The following is a 16201-nucleotide window of genomic DNA, read 5'->3' as shown; positions in this document are numbered from 1 at the left end:
AGTCTCTGGTGAAGACACCTTTATTCTACAGTAGACAGTAATCTCCACAAGCATCTGGACAGTGACTGAATGTTTTTGGATTTAGGACTTTGCCTTTATACAGCTCTAGTGGGTTTAAAATAACGGCTTCAGCGTCGAAGAATTCCTGCCATTTTAAGCCTGTTTTCAGCTCAAGTATTTGAGTTAGCAAGAAGTATTGCTTTGTACACCTCAGAATTCATCTTGCTACTTCTGTCAGTATCATCAATAAACACCAGTCATCCCTTTCCATTGGCCGCCATACTTGCCCGTGCCATAACACTTCCTCCAACACGTTTGGATCATGAGCTGTTCCTTTCCATGCTCATACTTTTCTCCTCCCATCATTCTGACACTACTTCATGTTAGTTTATTTTGTCCAGAGAATATGCTCAAACACTTTGGAGCCCATGAAAATGAAGGAATTTTCATTAAGATGTGTCTTAATTCCTCAGTGTTAAATGCCATTATTTTTTTGAAACCTCCTAAATTAAAGCTGGAAGTCAACAGTTAGGTCCTCATGGTTTTATTTCAAATCCATCATGGTGGTGTGTAATGGCAAAAATCATTGTCCAAATTAGGGCTGTTCGATTAATCGATTTTAAATCGTAATCGCGATTATGTAATTAGAACGATGTTAAAACGTGAAAATCGTAAAATCGATTTTTCACTTGCACAAACTTGCAAATGTGAATAGCAAATGTAATTAGTGACATTACACACCTCTACCTCCTTCATGGGTTGCATTATTATTTAGCATGCAAAGACCCAGTTTAGTTTAATTAGAACACTGTATGTTTGCAAGTGCTGATTTGCTGATTTTTTTTTTCCAGAGATAAAACTTTATATTTTATTATATTTTTTAAAACTTTTTTTCAACTTATTTTACAGAGTTTTGCACTTTATTCATTCATTTTTGGTTTAATAAGAGCAACGTTTGCACTTAAAGCCCAATGGGGCAAATGTTTAATAAAAAAACAGCATATTTGAAATAATTTATTTGCCTTTGGTCAATTCACGAAATAATCGTAATCGAAAATCGGATTTTGAGAGAAAAAAATCGAGATTTTATTTTTGGGCAAAATCGAACAGCCCTAGTCCAAATACTTCTGGACCTCACTGTAAATTGTGAAATAATGGTGTCCTCACAGGAGTGAAGTTTCATGTGGGTGTGAGCTGTAATCTGAGCTTCAGTGTTCAATCTTCTAGTGAAGGTGCAGATGCATCTGGATATTAGTACTTGTGCATACATGTGACTCCATCCCTCGCACTTCCCTTCATTTACTAAAGTGCTTTCTCGGGGTAATGAGTCTCTTACAAGGGCAGGGAGGAGAACTGATGTAAACATTGCTCCGACTTTCCTGAGGCTTAGAGCCCTACAAGCTACTTAATGTCTTCAAGTTGGGTTTTCCTTTCCCTTTGGTTCAGTTTGTTTTGATTAACTTTGAGAAGAGCTGGGAGTAGATGCTACGTGCTCTGAAATGATGCACTGGCACAAACATTGGCCTGCCATACTTCTCTGATCCTTTGGAGAGGTGGTTTGATGATCTACTCATCAGTCTTCAGTGGAATGCAAATGTGTTAATATGTGGATTTGTACGCAGTTAAGCATCATTGGATGCTGTCCAGTCGTCTAAGGGGCATTTTAATATAAGGTGTAAACTCTGAGTGACTATTTTGAGAGTGTGTGTGTGTGTGTGTGCCTTCTGAGTGTGTGTACATGGCTGTCATGAATATTGGTGTCGGAGCGTTCGTGTGTTTGCATCTCGATTCCTATCACTTTGAGCCCCACTCTTTGTGTGTGACTGATTGCTTTATGTGTCTGACCACAATTGAAAATGGATCCATCTCTCGCCTGTCTCTCCCTCGCTGTGTGTTACCGCGTTTCTCTATCTACTCAGTTCCACCTTAAGAGGAGCTTTAGCAGCCTGTCGTGTTTGTATTGAAGCCAACAGGCACAATATATTACAGTCTAGGGCTTGCTGCTGAAAAGCCCGCTGGATCTTCCACTGACCTGCTGTTCTTTCCTGCTTTCCTCTTGCGTTTTTTTTTCCACATTTAGATTAAAAACAAAGCTCTCACTCTCTTCTCTCCCCTCCCTCCTCCTCCTCCTCCTCCTTCTTTTTTCTACTGCAGCAGTCAAGGCTTCAGTGTCAGAGAGGGTGAAGAGGAGGAAAAAGCAGGGAAGAGGACTATTTGGTTGAGCTGAGTGAGTGTTTATGTTTGTATGTTTCACCAGCGGACTGCAGGGTGAAGGGGCGCGAAGAGGAAAAGCGAGAGAGTAGGAACAGGAGGAAGGGGAATGAGATGTAGAAGAGGGGAGCCTGCCCGGACGAAATTCTGTGTCATGTCACTACGCGTGGACTTTGACTGAGCACAAGCTGAAGAAAAGGGGGCAGACACCGTGAGGAAGAAGAGGAGGAGGTGGGGAGGAGAAACTGTGACTTGGGATTCACTAAGTAAAGAGGAAGGAGGAGGTAAAGTCTGCTGCTCTGTTTTATCATGACATTGTTGGATAAACAAGTCGACGGGTTGAAAATTCTACGGTTGTGTGTCAACAGGAATTTGCGTTGAAAGAAAAAGACGGAGAGCAGCGGAGGGAAGAGTGAAGGCTGCTTTTCTGAACCCAGCTAAGGAGCAGAGACGGGACTTGCTAAGTGTGAGAAAGAGAGTGTGTGTGGGCTTGTGTGTGTGTGTGTGTGGTTCGTGTGCACGGGTGTGTGTGACAGTGTAACCGGTGGAGGGCAGAGGAGTGGAGGGCCAGGGGACTAACCTGGCCATCAAACGGACTGGAAGCCTCTCCTCTCCAGGGATCATGTACCCTCAGGGTAGGCATCCGGTAAGTTCCTCTTCAGCTCTCCCGTTCCTGTCTATCACACTTTTCTCTCTGCGTCTTCTCATCTCTGTACATGACCGTCTTTCAACTCCAATAAGTCAGTTGCTTTTCATTTCTCAGATTCGTCACTGCCATCTCCCCGGTCTTTTCCTGCCTCTAAACCTCTCTTGTTTCGTGCCCTACTTCTTTGAACTTAAACTTTTTTTTTTAAATGTGTCTCTGCTTCTCAGTCTCAGCTTATCTGGGTTTCTCTGTCCATCCGCTTGTCTCCGCTCGCCTCACTTGCCACCTCTCTTGTTTAGTTAAATCGGCATAACTGCAACATGAGAAGGGAGATGTGATAGGAGGGGAGCGGGGAGTTTGGGCTAAGAGATTCCCTGTAATGTGGATGCATGCACACACACACACAACACACACACCACCACTCCTCCATCAGCTACAACCAGGTGCCTTTGAGGTCATGTTTTTTATTTTTTTTAAATTTTTTATTTAATAGGGACAATGCAGGTTTACATGTGATCACATTCACTCATTACAAACAAGCCAATGTGACTGATGTTCTGCATACAGAGATTATAGCTATTGCTAGTTTCCATCTCCTGTCCCTAGTTAGGCTTTTAGTAAAAGAAAACAAAAGAAAGGAGAAAAAGAATACAAAAATACATTCAATTTTCAACATGCAAAGCTATATCCTATTTACAATTCTCAGCTTGCAAGAGAGCACCCTATTAGCGGTTACAGGTGATTCAAAATGCGTACCTTTCTGATTTTGCTTCAACCAGTCTTTGACATTTTTAGTAAAAACCTTAAAATCTTGAGCTGTTTTTATCTCAGTTGGCAGTGTGTTCCACATTTGAGAGCCCTTTATAGAGAACGCTGACTGCCCAAAGGAGGTCTTACGGCGTTCAACCTTACAGTTACCACTTGTTGTTCCCCTGGTGACCCTACCACTATTCTGCCTGCTAACTAACTTACATAAAACATCTGGTGCTAGGTTCTGTAGACACTTAAAAACCAGTTTGAGTGTAGAAAACTTTAAGAAATTATCAAAACTAAGCATGTTGTACTGTTTCAATATGTGACAGTGATGCCATCTCATCGGTTTTTTATCCATTATTTTTAAGGCTTGATTATATAGAGATGAGATAGGCTTAATCACAGTTACACAAGTTTGGCTCCACACTGTAACACAATATGACATATGGGAGAAAATGAAAAAAATGTTGATGTTGGACTACGTCACTGTCATGTAATTGAATTTGCTCACTTAAGATGGCAAGTACGTGTGTGTCTGTATGCGATCTGGCTGCACACTCTGGTATGTTAGTGGACGTACTGTCCATTTGCTCATTTTGGTTGCTAAGAAAACACTCACACAGACCATTTAGTTCGCAGTTCAGTTCTGCGTAATTCTGCACAAGTACCTCCCCTTTAGTACCTCTTTAAAGTCCCTAAAGCCCTCCTTCAGTTTCACCCTTCATCAGCAGGGAGAATTTGAAGTTAATTTAAAGGTTACATAAACTAAACTGCACAGAGGGGTGAATAATAGCTCGAAGCCGAGTCTGGCTGAGGCCACTCGTTTCACCAGGGTCCTGATCTGGTTGCTATAATCAGATTTGGTTGTCAGTCTCTTTGTATCTATTACAAATGGGTCAGTGGCCACTTTGCCTCAGAATCAGCCATCCAACCCTTCAGTCAACCAGACATCCAGCCAACTAGCCAGCATCCAGCCACTCAGCTATCACATAGAATTATGAATGACATTTTCACTAGAGAGAGGCATAAGGAATCAATTATATGTACAGAGAGAATTCTGATAAACCATGCGCTGCAAAAGATGCAAAGGAACCAGGGAGAGGTGGAAAAACAAAGGGAGAAAGTGAAATAATGTGAGTGCCAAGTCAGAAATAAAAGAGACAGAAAGAATTTCTTTAAAAGGCGCTGCTGGAGGTGGAAAAAGAAATGAAAATGAATGAAAGATGTGACTGATGAATGGACTGTGAACATTCCTCTGTTCTCTCCTTTAAAGACTTACCAGAGAGCTTCCTGCTGTGATGCTCCGCGTTTGTGATTAAGCCCATTGCTAGATTGAGCCAACTCAAATCAATCGATAGCCCTTATCTCGCTCTTTCTGTTTCTTTTTCTGTTTTTCTGCTTCTCAGTTTTTGTCTTTCTTCTTCTTCCCCTGCAATGCTCCCTGTGAGGGTAACTTTAGTTCTGGTGCTGCTATGAAATGTGATCTGCAGAGATGTGTGAAGGTGTCTGGAATGTGTGTGAGTGCTTTATTTTCTGTTTTTTTGCTGGCTTTTTCATACTATTTGTGCTTGTGATTAAAGAGTGGCACTGTCTGTTGGTTTATGTGTTGATATGTGTGGTGTTTGAGAAGGTGTAGCTGCATGAAAAAATCCGATTTTCTGACTGTAACTGATACAAAAATGATCTTCCTATAGACGTAACGAGTGCAAGTTGGAGATGTCTGCAGTGTTGCAGTCCATTGAGTTTGAATAAGTTGATGTTGAACGCTGCTGAACTGAACTTTGGACGCCTAACATCACTTTGAAAGCATTGACTGCATCAGAAGTTGAGATGTTAGGGGAGTGAGGGGTGGTGGTGGGGACGGGGGAGGGGGTACAATAGCAAACAACAGAGAGAGGAAAACTGATTGTTGCCATGTGCCATGTGTCGGCTCATTTTATATGACCAGAATTTGTCATATCGTGGCAAGAACCTCAATAATGCAGCCTGGAGAGAAGTGGGATGGATAGTGGCTGAGTCTATTATACATTCTACTTGTATGGTTGCGGACTGTGGACATAGGCGATTTTTCTGCATTAATGATAACAAGCAGCCAGCCTTTTTCAATATCGAAGCCAAACCACCCAAGCAGAGCTCCTTCCCAAACTCATGACAGTCTCTGCTTTTTCTGACTAATTAAATGCAAATTTCTAAAACTGTATGTTCCAACACCACGTTAAGTTGCAGTCACTGAATTTACGAATTAATTGATATATTTTGTTTAAATTCAGTAGCCAGACTCTTCTCCTCCATTGTTCCCCGATGGTGGAATGACCTACCTATCTCTGTCCGACCTGCAGGGTCTGTACCTACTTTTAAGAGCAAGTTAAAGAGTCAGCTCTTTAAGGAGCACTTCGGCATCTAGTAAGATGCATGCACTTACGTCAAGATGGTGTCTTCTTAGACATAGCTTTCTTATTTATAAAAAAAAAAGATATTCTAGCACTGGCGTGACAGCACCTGTGTCCAACTGGACTCTCAGCAGTCTGACCAGCACTTATCCAGCTGTAACCTCCTATGTGATTTTTGTGCTTGTGTTCTCTCATATGTATGTCTCTCATCTGCTAAATGACAGTAGTAGTAGTAGTAAATTTGTATTCATAGCTTCATTCTTAGAAAGTGAGTTCACGTACACAGCTCACATCCAGGCTGCTGCTGCTGCTGGGCAGACAGGTGAAGGAGGGGAAGTGAGTGCTCACAAGTGGTTTGGGGGTCCTCTTCAAGAGAATTTGGCCACAATTTGTCCAAGATGTTACTACATTGAAAACTGATTACATTTTGTAACAATACTATATAATATGAGTTTCCTTTTTTCTTTTGTTGGAGGGTAAATATGCACATGAAGAAGAACATAGGAACTCACTCACTCATTAATTAGGTTAAATACTAGACTTGTAGTCAAGAGCACCTAAACCGATACCAATACACTACCAAGACCAGAGAGTATCAAGGCAAGACAGACCAAGTCAAGACCAAGACTATTCCGGCTCAAGACCGAGACTGAGACAAAAAAAAAACGTAGTTATTTTGTCATCTTGCGTGAGTTGTAGAACATAAGAACCATCCTGGGTTCAGCTGCTTATTAAACATATTAGGTTGTATTCAACTGCAGGCACAATAAAACAGAGATAGTGGATGTCTTATGTGTGAACTCATGAATTTTCATGAATTAGCTGAGATCAAATATGTGCAGCAATTGCACTACTGCTATTTCTACACTATTTGAGGATTGACATGACTACTAACTAGCCCCAAAGTCATCTAACAAAATAACAAGCCTCCAACACCACCCTCCACCTCAGAAAAGTCTAATGAATAGTAAATGTTACTGATTTAAATTTTACTTAATTTGTAGATGAAACGGGAATTTTAAATATTAAAGATGCACACAATTATTGACTTGAAATTGCATTATTTACCATTATAGTAGCCAAATTACACTGTATATCAGCATCACTGAAATGGCATAGACCCGATGCTTAATCAATCACAACGATATGCAAATATTATTCAAAGGCCAATGATGCCATATATTTATTCAAACAAGGCCATTATAAACACAATACTGTAATTAAATACAGACACACATGCAGATGCACCAATCCTGCATTAAATCAAATGCAAAATACAAATAGTTTACAAAACTGTACATTAACAAGAGGAAGAACTGGTGATCGCAAGATTCTGTCACCTTGGTGTGTGCAATGGCATCTCAATTATTCAAGTCCGAGACCAAGACAAGACCAAGACCCAAATACTGTCGAGGCCGTGACAAGACCAAGTCTATGAAATACACACTAACATGGATTTCTGAGGAAAAACTGTCAGATGACATTGGTAAAATGTATATTAAATTGCTGATTTTGTATCTTGTTTGCCTCTTTTTTTTTTTTTTAATTATTAATAGCTAACACTAACTTGACATCTTATTCTGCCAGGACACCTTTTATGTACGTAAGAGCAGCTTTGATAAAACTGCAGTAACGTTAGAGCCTGGGAATGTTTGTAATCTGTTTTTTTTTCACTCAAAGTCCCTCAAACGTTTTGCCAAAGGGACAAGTCCCATGCATCCTCCCCACACTCCGCTGTCTTAAAAACAGAATAATAGTATTACACTGAAGACTGAGTAAGTTTCTTGACAGTAAACTCTGATGCCAAACCATGAACATGCTTGAAAATTGTTGAAAAAACATGGACTTGGTTGAATATTGCTGTTGACGCTCCTCTATTGATTTAATTTAGTTCTAGATCCCACCAAACTATTAGTGTTGAATTTTTTCCTTTTGAGATTTCTTGACCATAAGGTGATGATGAATGATTTGATGGAACAGTAGTGGGGATGAATCACTATGGAAGATTGATTAAGTATCTTCACATCTAACTCTGTTAAATTGCCTCTGATGGCTTTGAAATTAAGAAAGTTGGCTTAAATAATTTAGATTTGTATGAAAATTGCTATGTATTTTAAATCTCTTACAAGGTTTTAGTCGTACAGTGTGATGACAGAGTAGCACATCTGTTACTTCATTGTCCCTCCATTGAACTGAGTGTTTTAGTCAGTGGGCAGATGTGTCCTTGCTTGTGTCAGTCGGACATTACGGTCCAGTTCCCATCACCGTGCGCTGAATACAGCTCCTCATTTCCTCCCTTCTGTGTCTCTTGGGAGGTGACCGAATCAAATATTTTACATGAAATATATAACTTACCGGTATACATTTAAGGGGCTTCAAGATTTTTTTTTCCTTTTAACAAAAGAAGTATCATTTACTTCTCCTCATTCCCTGGTAGGAACGTGTTAAAACTCAGATCTGATTTACCAGGTGAGTGAAGCTGTAATTGGTTCCCCTGGATTTTTTTTTTTTTGAGGCAAGTGTTATCACTTTATGTGCATGTTATATGCATTGCAAGGTGTTGGGTTTTCTTAAGCTTGTGTGCAATTTCTCTTTGTGCTTCATGAATGGATGTGTATATACATTTGTAGTAGCTACGATGACTAAGATGTGTCTAAATGTGTGTATTTGTGTTTTGAATTCTCAATGGTGAGGCTCAGTTTTGCTCATGTGTACATTTCCATCTTTAGGAACTGAAACTGTTGTCTTTTAAGTGTACATTATTAATAATTTTATTTTATTTCATGCAACGTGCATTAAACAATTACATAAGCACCCATTATCTACAAAACGTCAGTAACTGCCTTGCTCTCACTTTCTCATGGTACTTGGTTGGTGTTTTATTTTTCTTCACTATTATTGAAGAAGACTTCCCACGGTTTGTCTCTGGACTAATTCCGAAGTCTGGTGGTTTGTCGTTACATATTTGTGACCACCATCACAAACAAGCAGGAGCTAAGAAGAAGGCATGCGTTTGGCTGAGATCACTGTGAGGGAATCCCAGAGGGGAAGTCAGCAAGGAAAAAAGAGGCAGAAAAAAGAGCAGGCAGCTAGTTTATCATCACAAAAGATTTTTCTTTTTAAACTCACCTATAATCTCTGCTACTAGTGAGTGTCAATCCACTCCTTTACCCGTGATCTTTGTATTGTCTTTTATGAACGTGTTCTAAACAAATCATACATCTTGCACTGCTTCTTTCCTCCCTTGGTCCATTTTCAAGTAGTCATTTGTGTTTTGCACATGGTCACGAGTCACTCCCTGCATGGGTTTTTGTTTATAGAATGTGGTTGGGACCAGTTTCACGAATGAGTCGCAGTCAGATTGTGTAATCTGTGACCCTCCATCAGTCACATAATATGAAAAGCCAAGACTTCAAGACTCCTGATTACAAAACAGCAAAAAAAGTTGTGTAAACTGAATAGACCAACGATGCAGGCTCAAAAAATCACATAGTCTGAATGTTGCTTGAGTTTCTGTTTTGACATCTAGTCCCCAGACTATGATGTTAAAAAACTCTGTATATTTTCAGCTGAATGAATGTGTGACCCTTCAGATGTGTCCTTGATGTTATTCTGTGATGGATGAGAGTCTGAACATTTGAGCACCTTAAACCTTCGCACAAATTTAAATGTGATCTTGTATTCGTGTAACAGACTTTATTTGCATACCTGCAGCTTTTAAAATCTGTGTGTGTGTTGGGGTGATGAGGGGGAAAGGAGAGCACTTATGTGTGTGCCAACAACAGAAACAATAAATAATGCCCCAGTTTGGCTTCAACTGATCCCTTGAATGTTGAAGCTCTTGATTGGCTGCCGCACCCAAGTGAGGTGTGTGTGCGTGTGTGTGTGTGTGTGTGTGTGTTTGTGTGTGTGTGTGTGTTTGTGTCGATGTTGTGTTCAGACTCACGAACAAACAATATGTATTTTCCAACAATATATAGTATACTGTATATTCACCATCGCCACAAACAAGCGTGTTCCTGGATCTGCACGTTTACATTTAGCTGCAGAGTCGGAAAGGATTGACGGTTGCGATCCTTTTTTCGTGCATTCTTCCAGTTCTAGCAGTTCTGGAGGTTGACGATCATGAAAGATTATTCTGTAAGAGCACAACACAAAAAGACAGAGTGAGTGAAAGAGAAAAATATGAAGTTGGGATTTTTAATTAAGATGCCAAAGGTGTTGAACACTAGCTTTGAAACACTAACGAGTTAAAAGCAATACTGTGCATACCTAACCAAATGTGCTTTTTAATTCAGTGTTACATTGCCCTTGACTGTTGCATGGTCATTAATCAAGTTGAATGGAAACATTAAACAGGAAAAGTAAGAAGATATGCCAAGGTAGTAAGTTGGCCACCATATGCATGGTAAAATTGAAAAAACTTTAGGAAAAATGTTTCAACTGAAATATATAATCAACTCTGAGTGCGCATGGGGAAAGCTTCCCCCCTCCTTAACGCTTTATGGCCAAGTAAGCAAACTGATGCCAATCATGTGGCCACATAAATCACAGCGAGGGCGGACACACACATGCAGTGAGAGTGTGTCTTTGAGTTGGATTTTGAAATACATTCCGTATGAGGTACCATTGTTAAAATTTAAACTATTAGTGAAGTGTTTACTAATGTGTGTGTGTGTGTGTGTGTGTGTGTGTGTGTGTGTGTGTGTGTGTGTGTGTGTGTGTGTGTGGACTTTTTACACCATGGAAATCTTCTGCAGATGCTTTGACACACACTGGACCTGTTTTCTTTTTTTTTTTTTTTTTTTGCCTGCGGTTGTACTGAGTGGTTTGTGACAATAAACAACACAGTGGATTGTCGTCACCTCCCATAAATACCATTGTCCTTGTCTCGTTTGCATTTCACTCCACTAATCATTTTAAGAGGCAAACCTTTGAAAAAAAGGCAAAAAAGCCAAGTTCTCTGATTAAAAACGTGCCATTTTCTATCCTCAAATGCTGCGTTCTGTGGAGTTTTCTTTGCTATTAAAAGAATTGATCAGAGCTAGGATTGGATGGAGTCCCTATTCTCATGTAGCTGTCGGTCATTCCCTGATCTGTAATCTAGCGCTGGCTTAGTGGCTGACCGGTAAGCAGCGTTAACTGAATAGCTCTCTGACTGACTGGCTGGCTGGCTGGTTAACTGGTGGACTGACTGGCTTGTTGAATGACAGCCTATGTTTTGGTTTGCCGGCTAGTCGGCATGCTTGATCTCCAGCGTGAATGACTGGCTGAATAAGTGAGTGGAAAAGATATTTGCTGATTCTCAGAACAATGCGAGAGACACTAACTGTAAAAAGATCTCCATTGTTTGGATTCTGGCAAAGTTCTGGCTTTTGTTCATGGTGAAGACGTATGTGTACGTGTGGTTGGTGAAAGTGGAAGTGAAACTGTGTAGTGCATGCAAAAAAGAAAGGAAGTGTGAGAGCTTCATGAAAAAAATGATGGCTGATATGTAAGTTTTATTCCCATTCTTCCCTTCAGGCCGTCACCCTGTCACAGTCTAAACCAATGAGCTGTTCCTTATGTTTCTCGCTGCACGCACGCACGCACGGCACGCACGCACGCACGCACGCACGCACGCACACACGCACACACAGAAGCACGTACAAAGGGGGCAGTGACACTCTTCTCTGACACTTGGTATTTCTCATCTTTTCATGTGCCTTTTTCCTAAATATTTCACTAGTCAATTATTATTTAATGCAGCGACTCTGAATGTGTCTCCACTTGTCTCAAAAAGAGACTCAGGAAGAACAAAGAGAGTACGAAGGAGAAGTAAAATCGGATAGAAAAGGAAAAAAAAGGGGGTGGAGCTGCAAGAGAGAGGGCAGAAGAAAGAGAAGATGTTTGTTGATGCTTTGCTTGAATGAATTCATCCATGCATAGACATGCCTGCTTATACCATGTGAAGTCTCATGTCTTGGTAGGAAATGTGCCAGGGGCTAAACAGATAGTCGTGGAAGGCAAACAGACAGAAGTCTTTCCCAAAAGCTTCCAGATGTGCATCTGTTTCACAGTTGCTGCCTCATGTAGAGCCACCAACATCAGTGAAAAATATGCTGCTACTGCTTGAAAGACGTCCATGTGACAGACGGACTGATACACGTAAAGTAAAGTGACCTAATAGACAGAATATGGCATAAGCTTTGAGGCTGAAAATGAGTTTCACAATCAGAAAGACTGAGTTTAAGGCGGGTCAACTTTTTAACTTGTGAGAATTTTGAAAAAAGCCTTTTACCTATACAAATAAACAAGGTTGTATTGGATCTGCGCCTGTAAATGTCCCACTATTGGATGATTTTACCACAAGATAAAGCAGATGTAAAACCTTTGAATCAGAATCAGAAGAGCTTTTATTGCCAATTCACACAAATTATTGATTCTTGGTAGTAAAGCTTCAAGTACCCACAAACGTATACAACATACAGTTACAGTTGCATTAAGATACTAAAATCACAGGACATAAATGAAAATCAAAACGTTGTAATTTAAAATTAAAGGTCAAAAAGAGATGATATTCATATATTTAAAGTACAGGTGATGTGCCACATGCAAGCCCCCCCCCTCACATATTGCATGGATTTAAAGATGCATATTGAAGACTAACCGGCGCCTCAGCTTTGTTTGTAACCTCCACATCCCACAAAGCATTTGGCTGATGGCGTTTTCGTCTCCTCCTGGCGGTTTCACACTACCAGTCTGATTGACATTTAACAATGCTGACATGCACGGCAATGCAACAATGCAGATAAAAAGAAGACAACAGGGCACTTTATTTTCTACTCCACGCCACTAGCTGTGACCGTCATTGCAGCGGAAAGGGTGTCCTTTTGCCAGACGTACCGCAATTGGATGTTACATCGTCACTTCAATGACAAGTTAATCAGGTCCCACCTGTAGCAGACGGAGTGGGCAACATCCAATTTGATGCACAGAGACAGGTGATCGTTGAGGCCTGCACATGTCACCTTAAACCTGTTATATGATACAGTAAACGAAGCTTCAACCACTTCTCCTGCCTTACCCCCCACCCCTCCACCCATAGATAATCGTTCCTAATTCTCTGAGTGCCCGTACCAGCTCATCCAAATTGTGATTGACTGCTGTCCCACATGGTATGCACTGTGTGTGTGTGTGGGTGCACAAGTGACCTTCTCGCTTCCTCTCTCCCATCCCCCACTTTGTTGATTAACCAGATCAGTTTTGGGTTTCAGGATCCCTTATTTATTAATATATTTTTTGGGGGGACTTCATGGCACTCCGTACGGCAGGGGCTGCCATCTGGCACGGTGCTAGAGAGATGAAACACACACATAATCCAACAAATGTTTGTAGCGGTTCACATATTGTATGACTTGCTGACGCCTCCATCTTTGTAAACATTTAGAGTTGAGCTTATAGTTTAATCTTCCTCTCAGTGGCTTAAATGTCCTTGAGAAATCTTTTTATCACCATCAAGTTTGAACTGCATTAATACTAGTTGGGTTTTTTTTTAAACAAATCTTTTTATCCCGATGGACAGAATTCAGTGCAAGCTGGGAGTGTTGTTTTTCTTCCTGAGCATCTTCTAACTTATTTTCTTTTGTATTTTTCATTTCCTTTTTGCTCACAAAAAGTGATATCGATATCAAAGAGCTGTGGCTGTTAAAATCAAAAGTGAGACAACTTTGGAGTTTTTGTCCACCTGATGAAAGGAATTGAAATTTGTTATATCCGTTGCGGTCTACCGGCTGCCACGTTGACACCGATGGTTGCAACTGGGAATTTTATAACTTTAGATGACGTTGAGGTGCCGTTGCAACCTGCCAGCTCTGTCTGTGTAGAATCACATGGCTGTGGGCTCCAGTGTGCACGGCAGCAGATGGTGGGAACGGTATTACCACAGGCCGGTGGACGGTGCACGGGGTAGAGTGACTCTGTCTGTCTGTCTGTCTGTCTGTCTGTCTGTCTGTCTGTCTGTCTGTCTGTCTGTCTGTCTGTCTGTCTGTCTGTCTGTCTGTCTGGCTCTTCCCCTCATCTCCTCGCCCTCTTTCTCTGTGGGATGGATGAACGGCCGGCTATCTTTCTCAGTCAGCGACCACAACACTCTTTCATCATCCATCTCTCTGGCCGTGCTCTCATTCCTCTCAAATAATGTCAGACTTGTATATCACGCCCTTCATCCATCTCTCCATCTGTCAGACGGAAATCCATCTCTCCTCTTGACTTTTTCTCCTTGTCAATCCATCCCTTTACCCCCACCCTGTCTCTGTGGGTTTGTGTGATCTCTGTGTGCTTAGTCTGTAAGCGCATGCGCAGTGGCGTGTGTTTGTTTGTTGATGTGTTATTCAATGTGCTTATAGCTGTGTGTGTGTGTGGGTGTGTGTGCGTGTGTGTGTGTGTGTGCGTGCGCGCGCGTGTGTGTGTGAATCTGCTTGTGCCAGATCACTATCTGCCCCCCCATCCCTCCCTCCTTTTCTACCCCTCAGTGTGTGTACGTGTATTTGTGTTTGTTTGTGGTGTGAATCAAGGTCAGTGGGGATCTGCTGGCAGACACCCCCCCCCCCCATCCCCCTCACCCTCCCATACCCACAAACACACACACACACACACACCCAGAGGGTTTATGTGTATTGTGCCCATCCAGCCATCTAGATGTCCTCGCTGTGCCTGCCTCAGCTCAGTTTACCCGGGCTCAGCTCGGCTCTGTGGATTAATTACTGGAGAACCCGCCGCGTCTCTGACCTCCGCCATCAGACTAATTGAAATCTAATTGAATTGTGCTTGTCTAGACTAATGAAACCCTGCCACTGAAACCGCCAATCTCTTAGCCTATTCTGCGGGCTGATAGCCACCCAGCTGCAGTGTACCCACCACATCTTGGTGCTCAGTTTGGATGGATGGATGGATGGATGGGTGGATGGATGGATGGATGGGTGGATGGATGGATGGATGGATGGATGGATGGATGGATGGATGGATGGGTGGATGGATGGATGGATGGGTGGATGGATGGATGGATGGATGGATGGATGGATGGGTGGATGGATGGATGGATGGATGGGTGGATGGATGGATGGATGGGTGGTAGGGATGGGCGGTATGGACTAAAAAATGTATCACGATAAATTCTGGCATTTATCCCGATAACGATAGAAAAAATACCAATACAAAAACGTCATCAACGGGAATATTTCTTTCTTTCTTTCTTTCTTTCTTTCTTTCTTTCTTTCTTTCTTTCTTTCTTTCTTTCTTTCTTTCTTTCTTTCTTTCTTTCTTTCTTTCTTTCTTTCTTTCTTTCTTTCTTTCTTTCTTTCTTTCTTTCTTTCTTTCAGACTCATTTCTTTCTTACTTTCTTTCTTTCAGGCTCATTTCTTTCTTACTTTCTTTCTTTCAGGCTCATTTCTTTCTTTCTTTCTTTCTTTCTTTCTTTCTTTCTTTCTTTCTTTCTTTCTTTCTTTCTTTCTTTCTTTCTTTCTTTCTTTCTTTCTTTGCTTTCTTTCTTTCTTTCTTTCTTTGCTTTCTTTCTTTCAGGCTAATTTATTTCTTTCTTTCTTTCTTTGCTTTCTTTCTTTCAGGCTAATTTCTTTCTTTCTTTCTTTCTTTGCTTTCTTTCTTTCAGGCTAATTTCTTTCTTTCTTTCTTTCTTTGCTTTCTTTCTTTCAGGCTAATTTCTTTGCTTTCTTTTCTTTCTTTCTTTCTTTGCTTTCTTTCTTTCTTTCTTTCTTTGCTTTCTTTCTTTCAGGCTCCTTCCTTCCTTCCTTCCTTCCTTCCTTCCTTCCTTCCTTCCTTCCTTCCTTAAATCAGCTTTACACAAAAACGTCATCAACGGGAATTTATCGTTTTTACCACGAGATGACAAATTCTTACCGTGGGGAATTTTTTTGACGGTTTATCGTGAACGGGAAAATATCACCCATTCCTAATGGGTGGATGGATGGATGGATGGATGGATGGATGGATGGATGGATGGATGGATGGATGGATGGATGGATGGATGGATGGATGGGTAATTAAATGACTAAATCATAGTCAAAACAAGTTTGAGTTGGACACACATATGACATGAATGTGAAATAATTCAGGTTTCAACAGTTTGGCCAGCACAGTTTTCTCAGTTTACTGGATCACTTTGTGATGTGTTAGATAGTAAGTTTTGGGTTTCTGGATCTGGCTGCAG

At 41.1% G+C, this 16201-nt stretch overlaps 1 protein-coding gene across 4 annotated transcripts in view; it reads left to right on the top strand.

Moving 5' to 3' along the window:
- The first annotated feature begins 1989 nt into the window (after window positions 1–1989).
- Window positions 1990–16201, top strand: part of tle2b (TLE family member 2, transcriptional corepressor b) — an 85486-nt gene continuing 71274 nt past the window's right edge. For 3 of the 4 annotated variants that reach the window (XM_061738172.1, XM_061738173.1, XM_061738171.1), the window contains exons 1-2: window positions 1990–2495; window positions 2580–2857. In XM_061738172.1, the coding sequence (XP_061594156.1) occupies window positions 2834–2857 (24 nt within the window). In that variant the 5' untranslated portion in view covers window positions 1990–2495; window positions 2580–2833. Of the gene's footprint in view, window positions 2496–2579; window positions 2858–16201 lie in introns of those variants that run through there. The other variant, XM_061738174.1, reaches the window with a different exon arrangement.

This window comes from Cololabis saira, chromosome 13 (genome assembly GCF_033807715.1).
Source record: "Cololabis saira isolate AMF1-May2022 chromosome 13, fColSai1.1, whole genome shotgun sequence".
Taxonomy (NCBI): domain Eukaryota; kingdom Metazoa; phylum Chordata; class Actinopteri; order Beloniformes; family Belonidae; genus Cololabis; species Cololabis saira.
The sequence above is the reverse complement of the archived record's forward strand: the minus strand, read 5'-3'. Positions and strand labels throughout refer to the sequence as shown.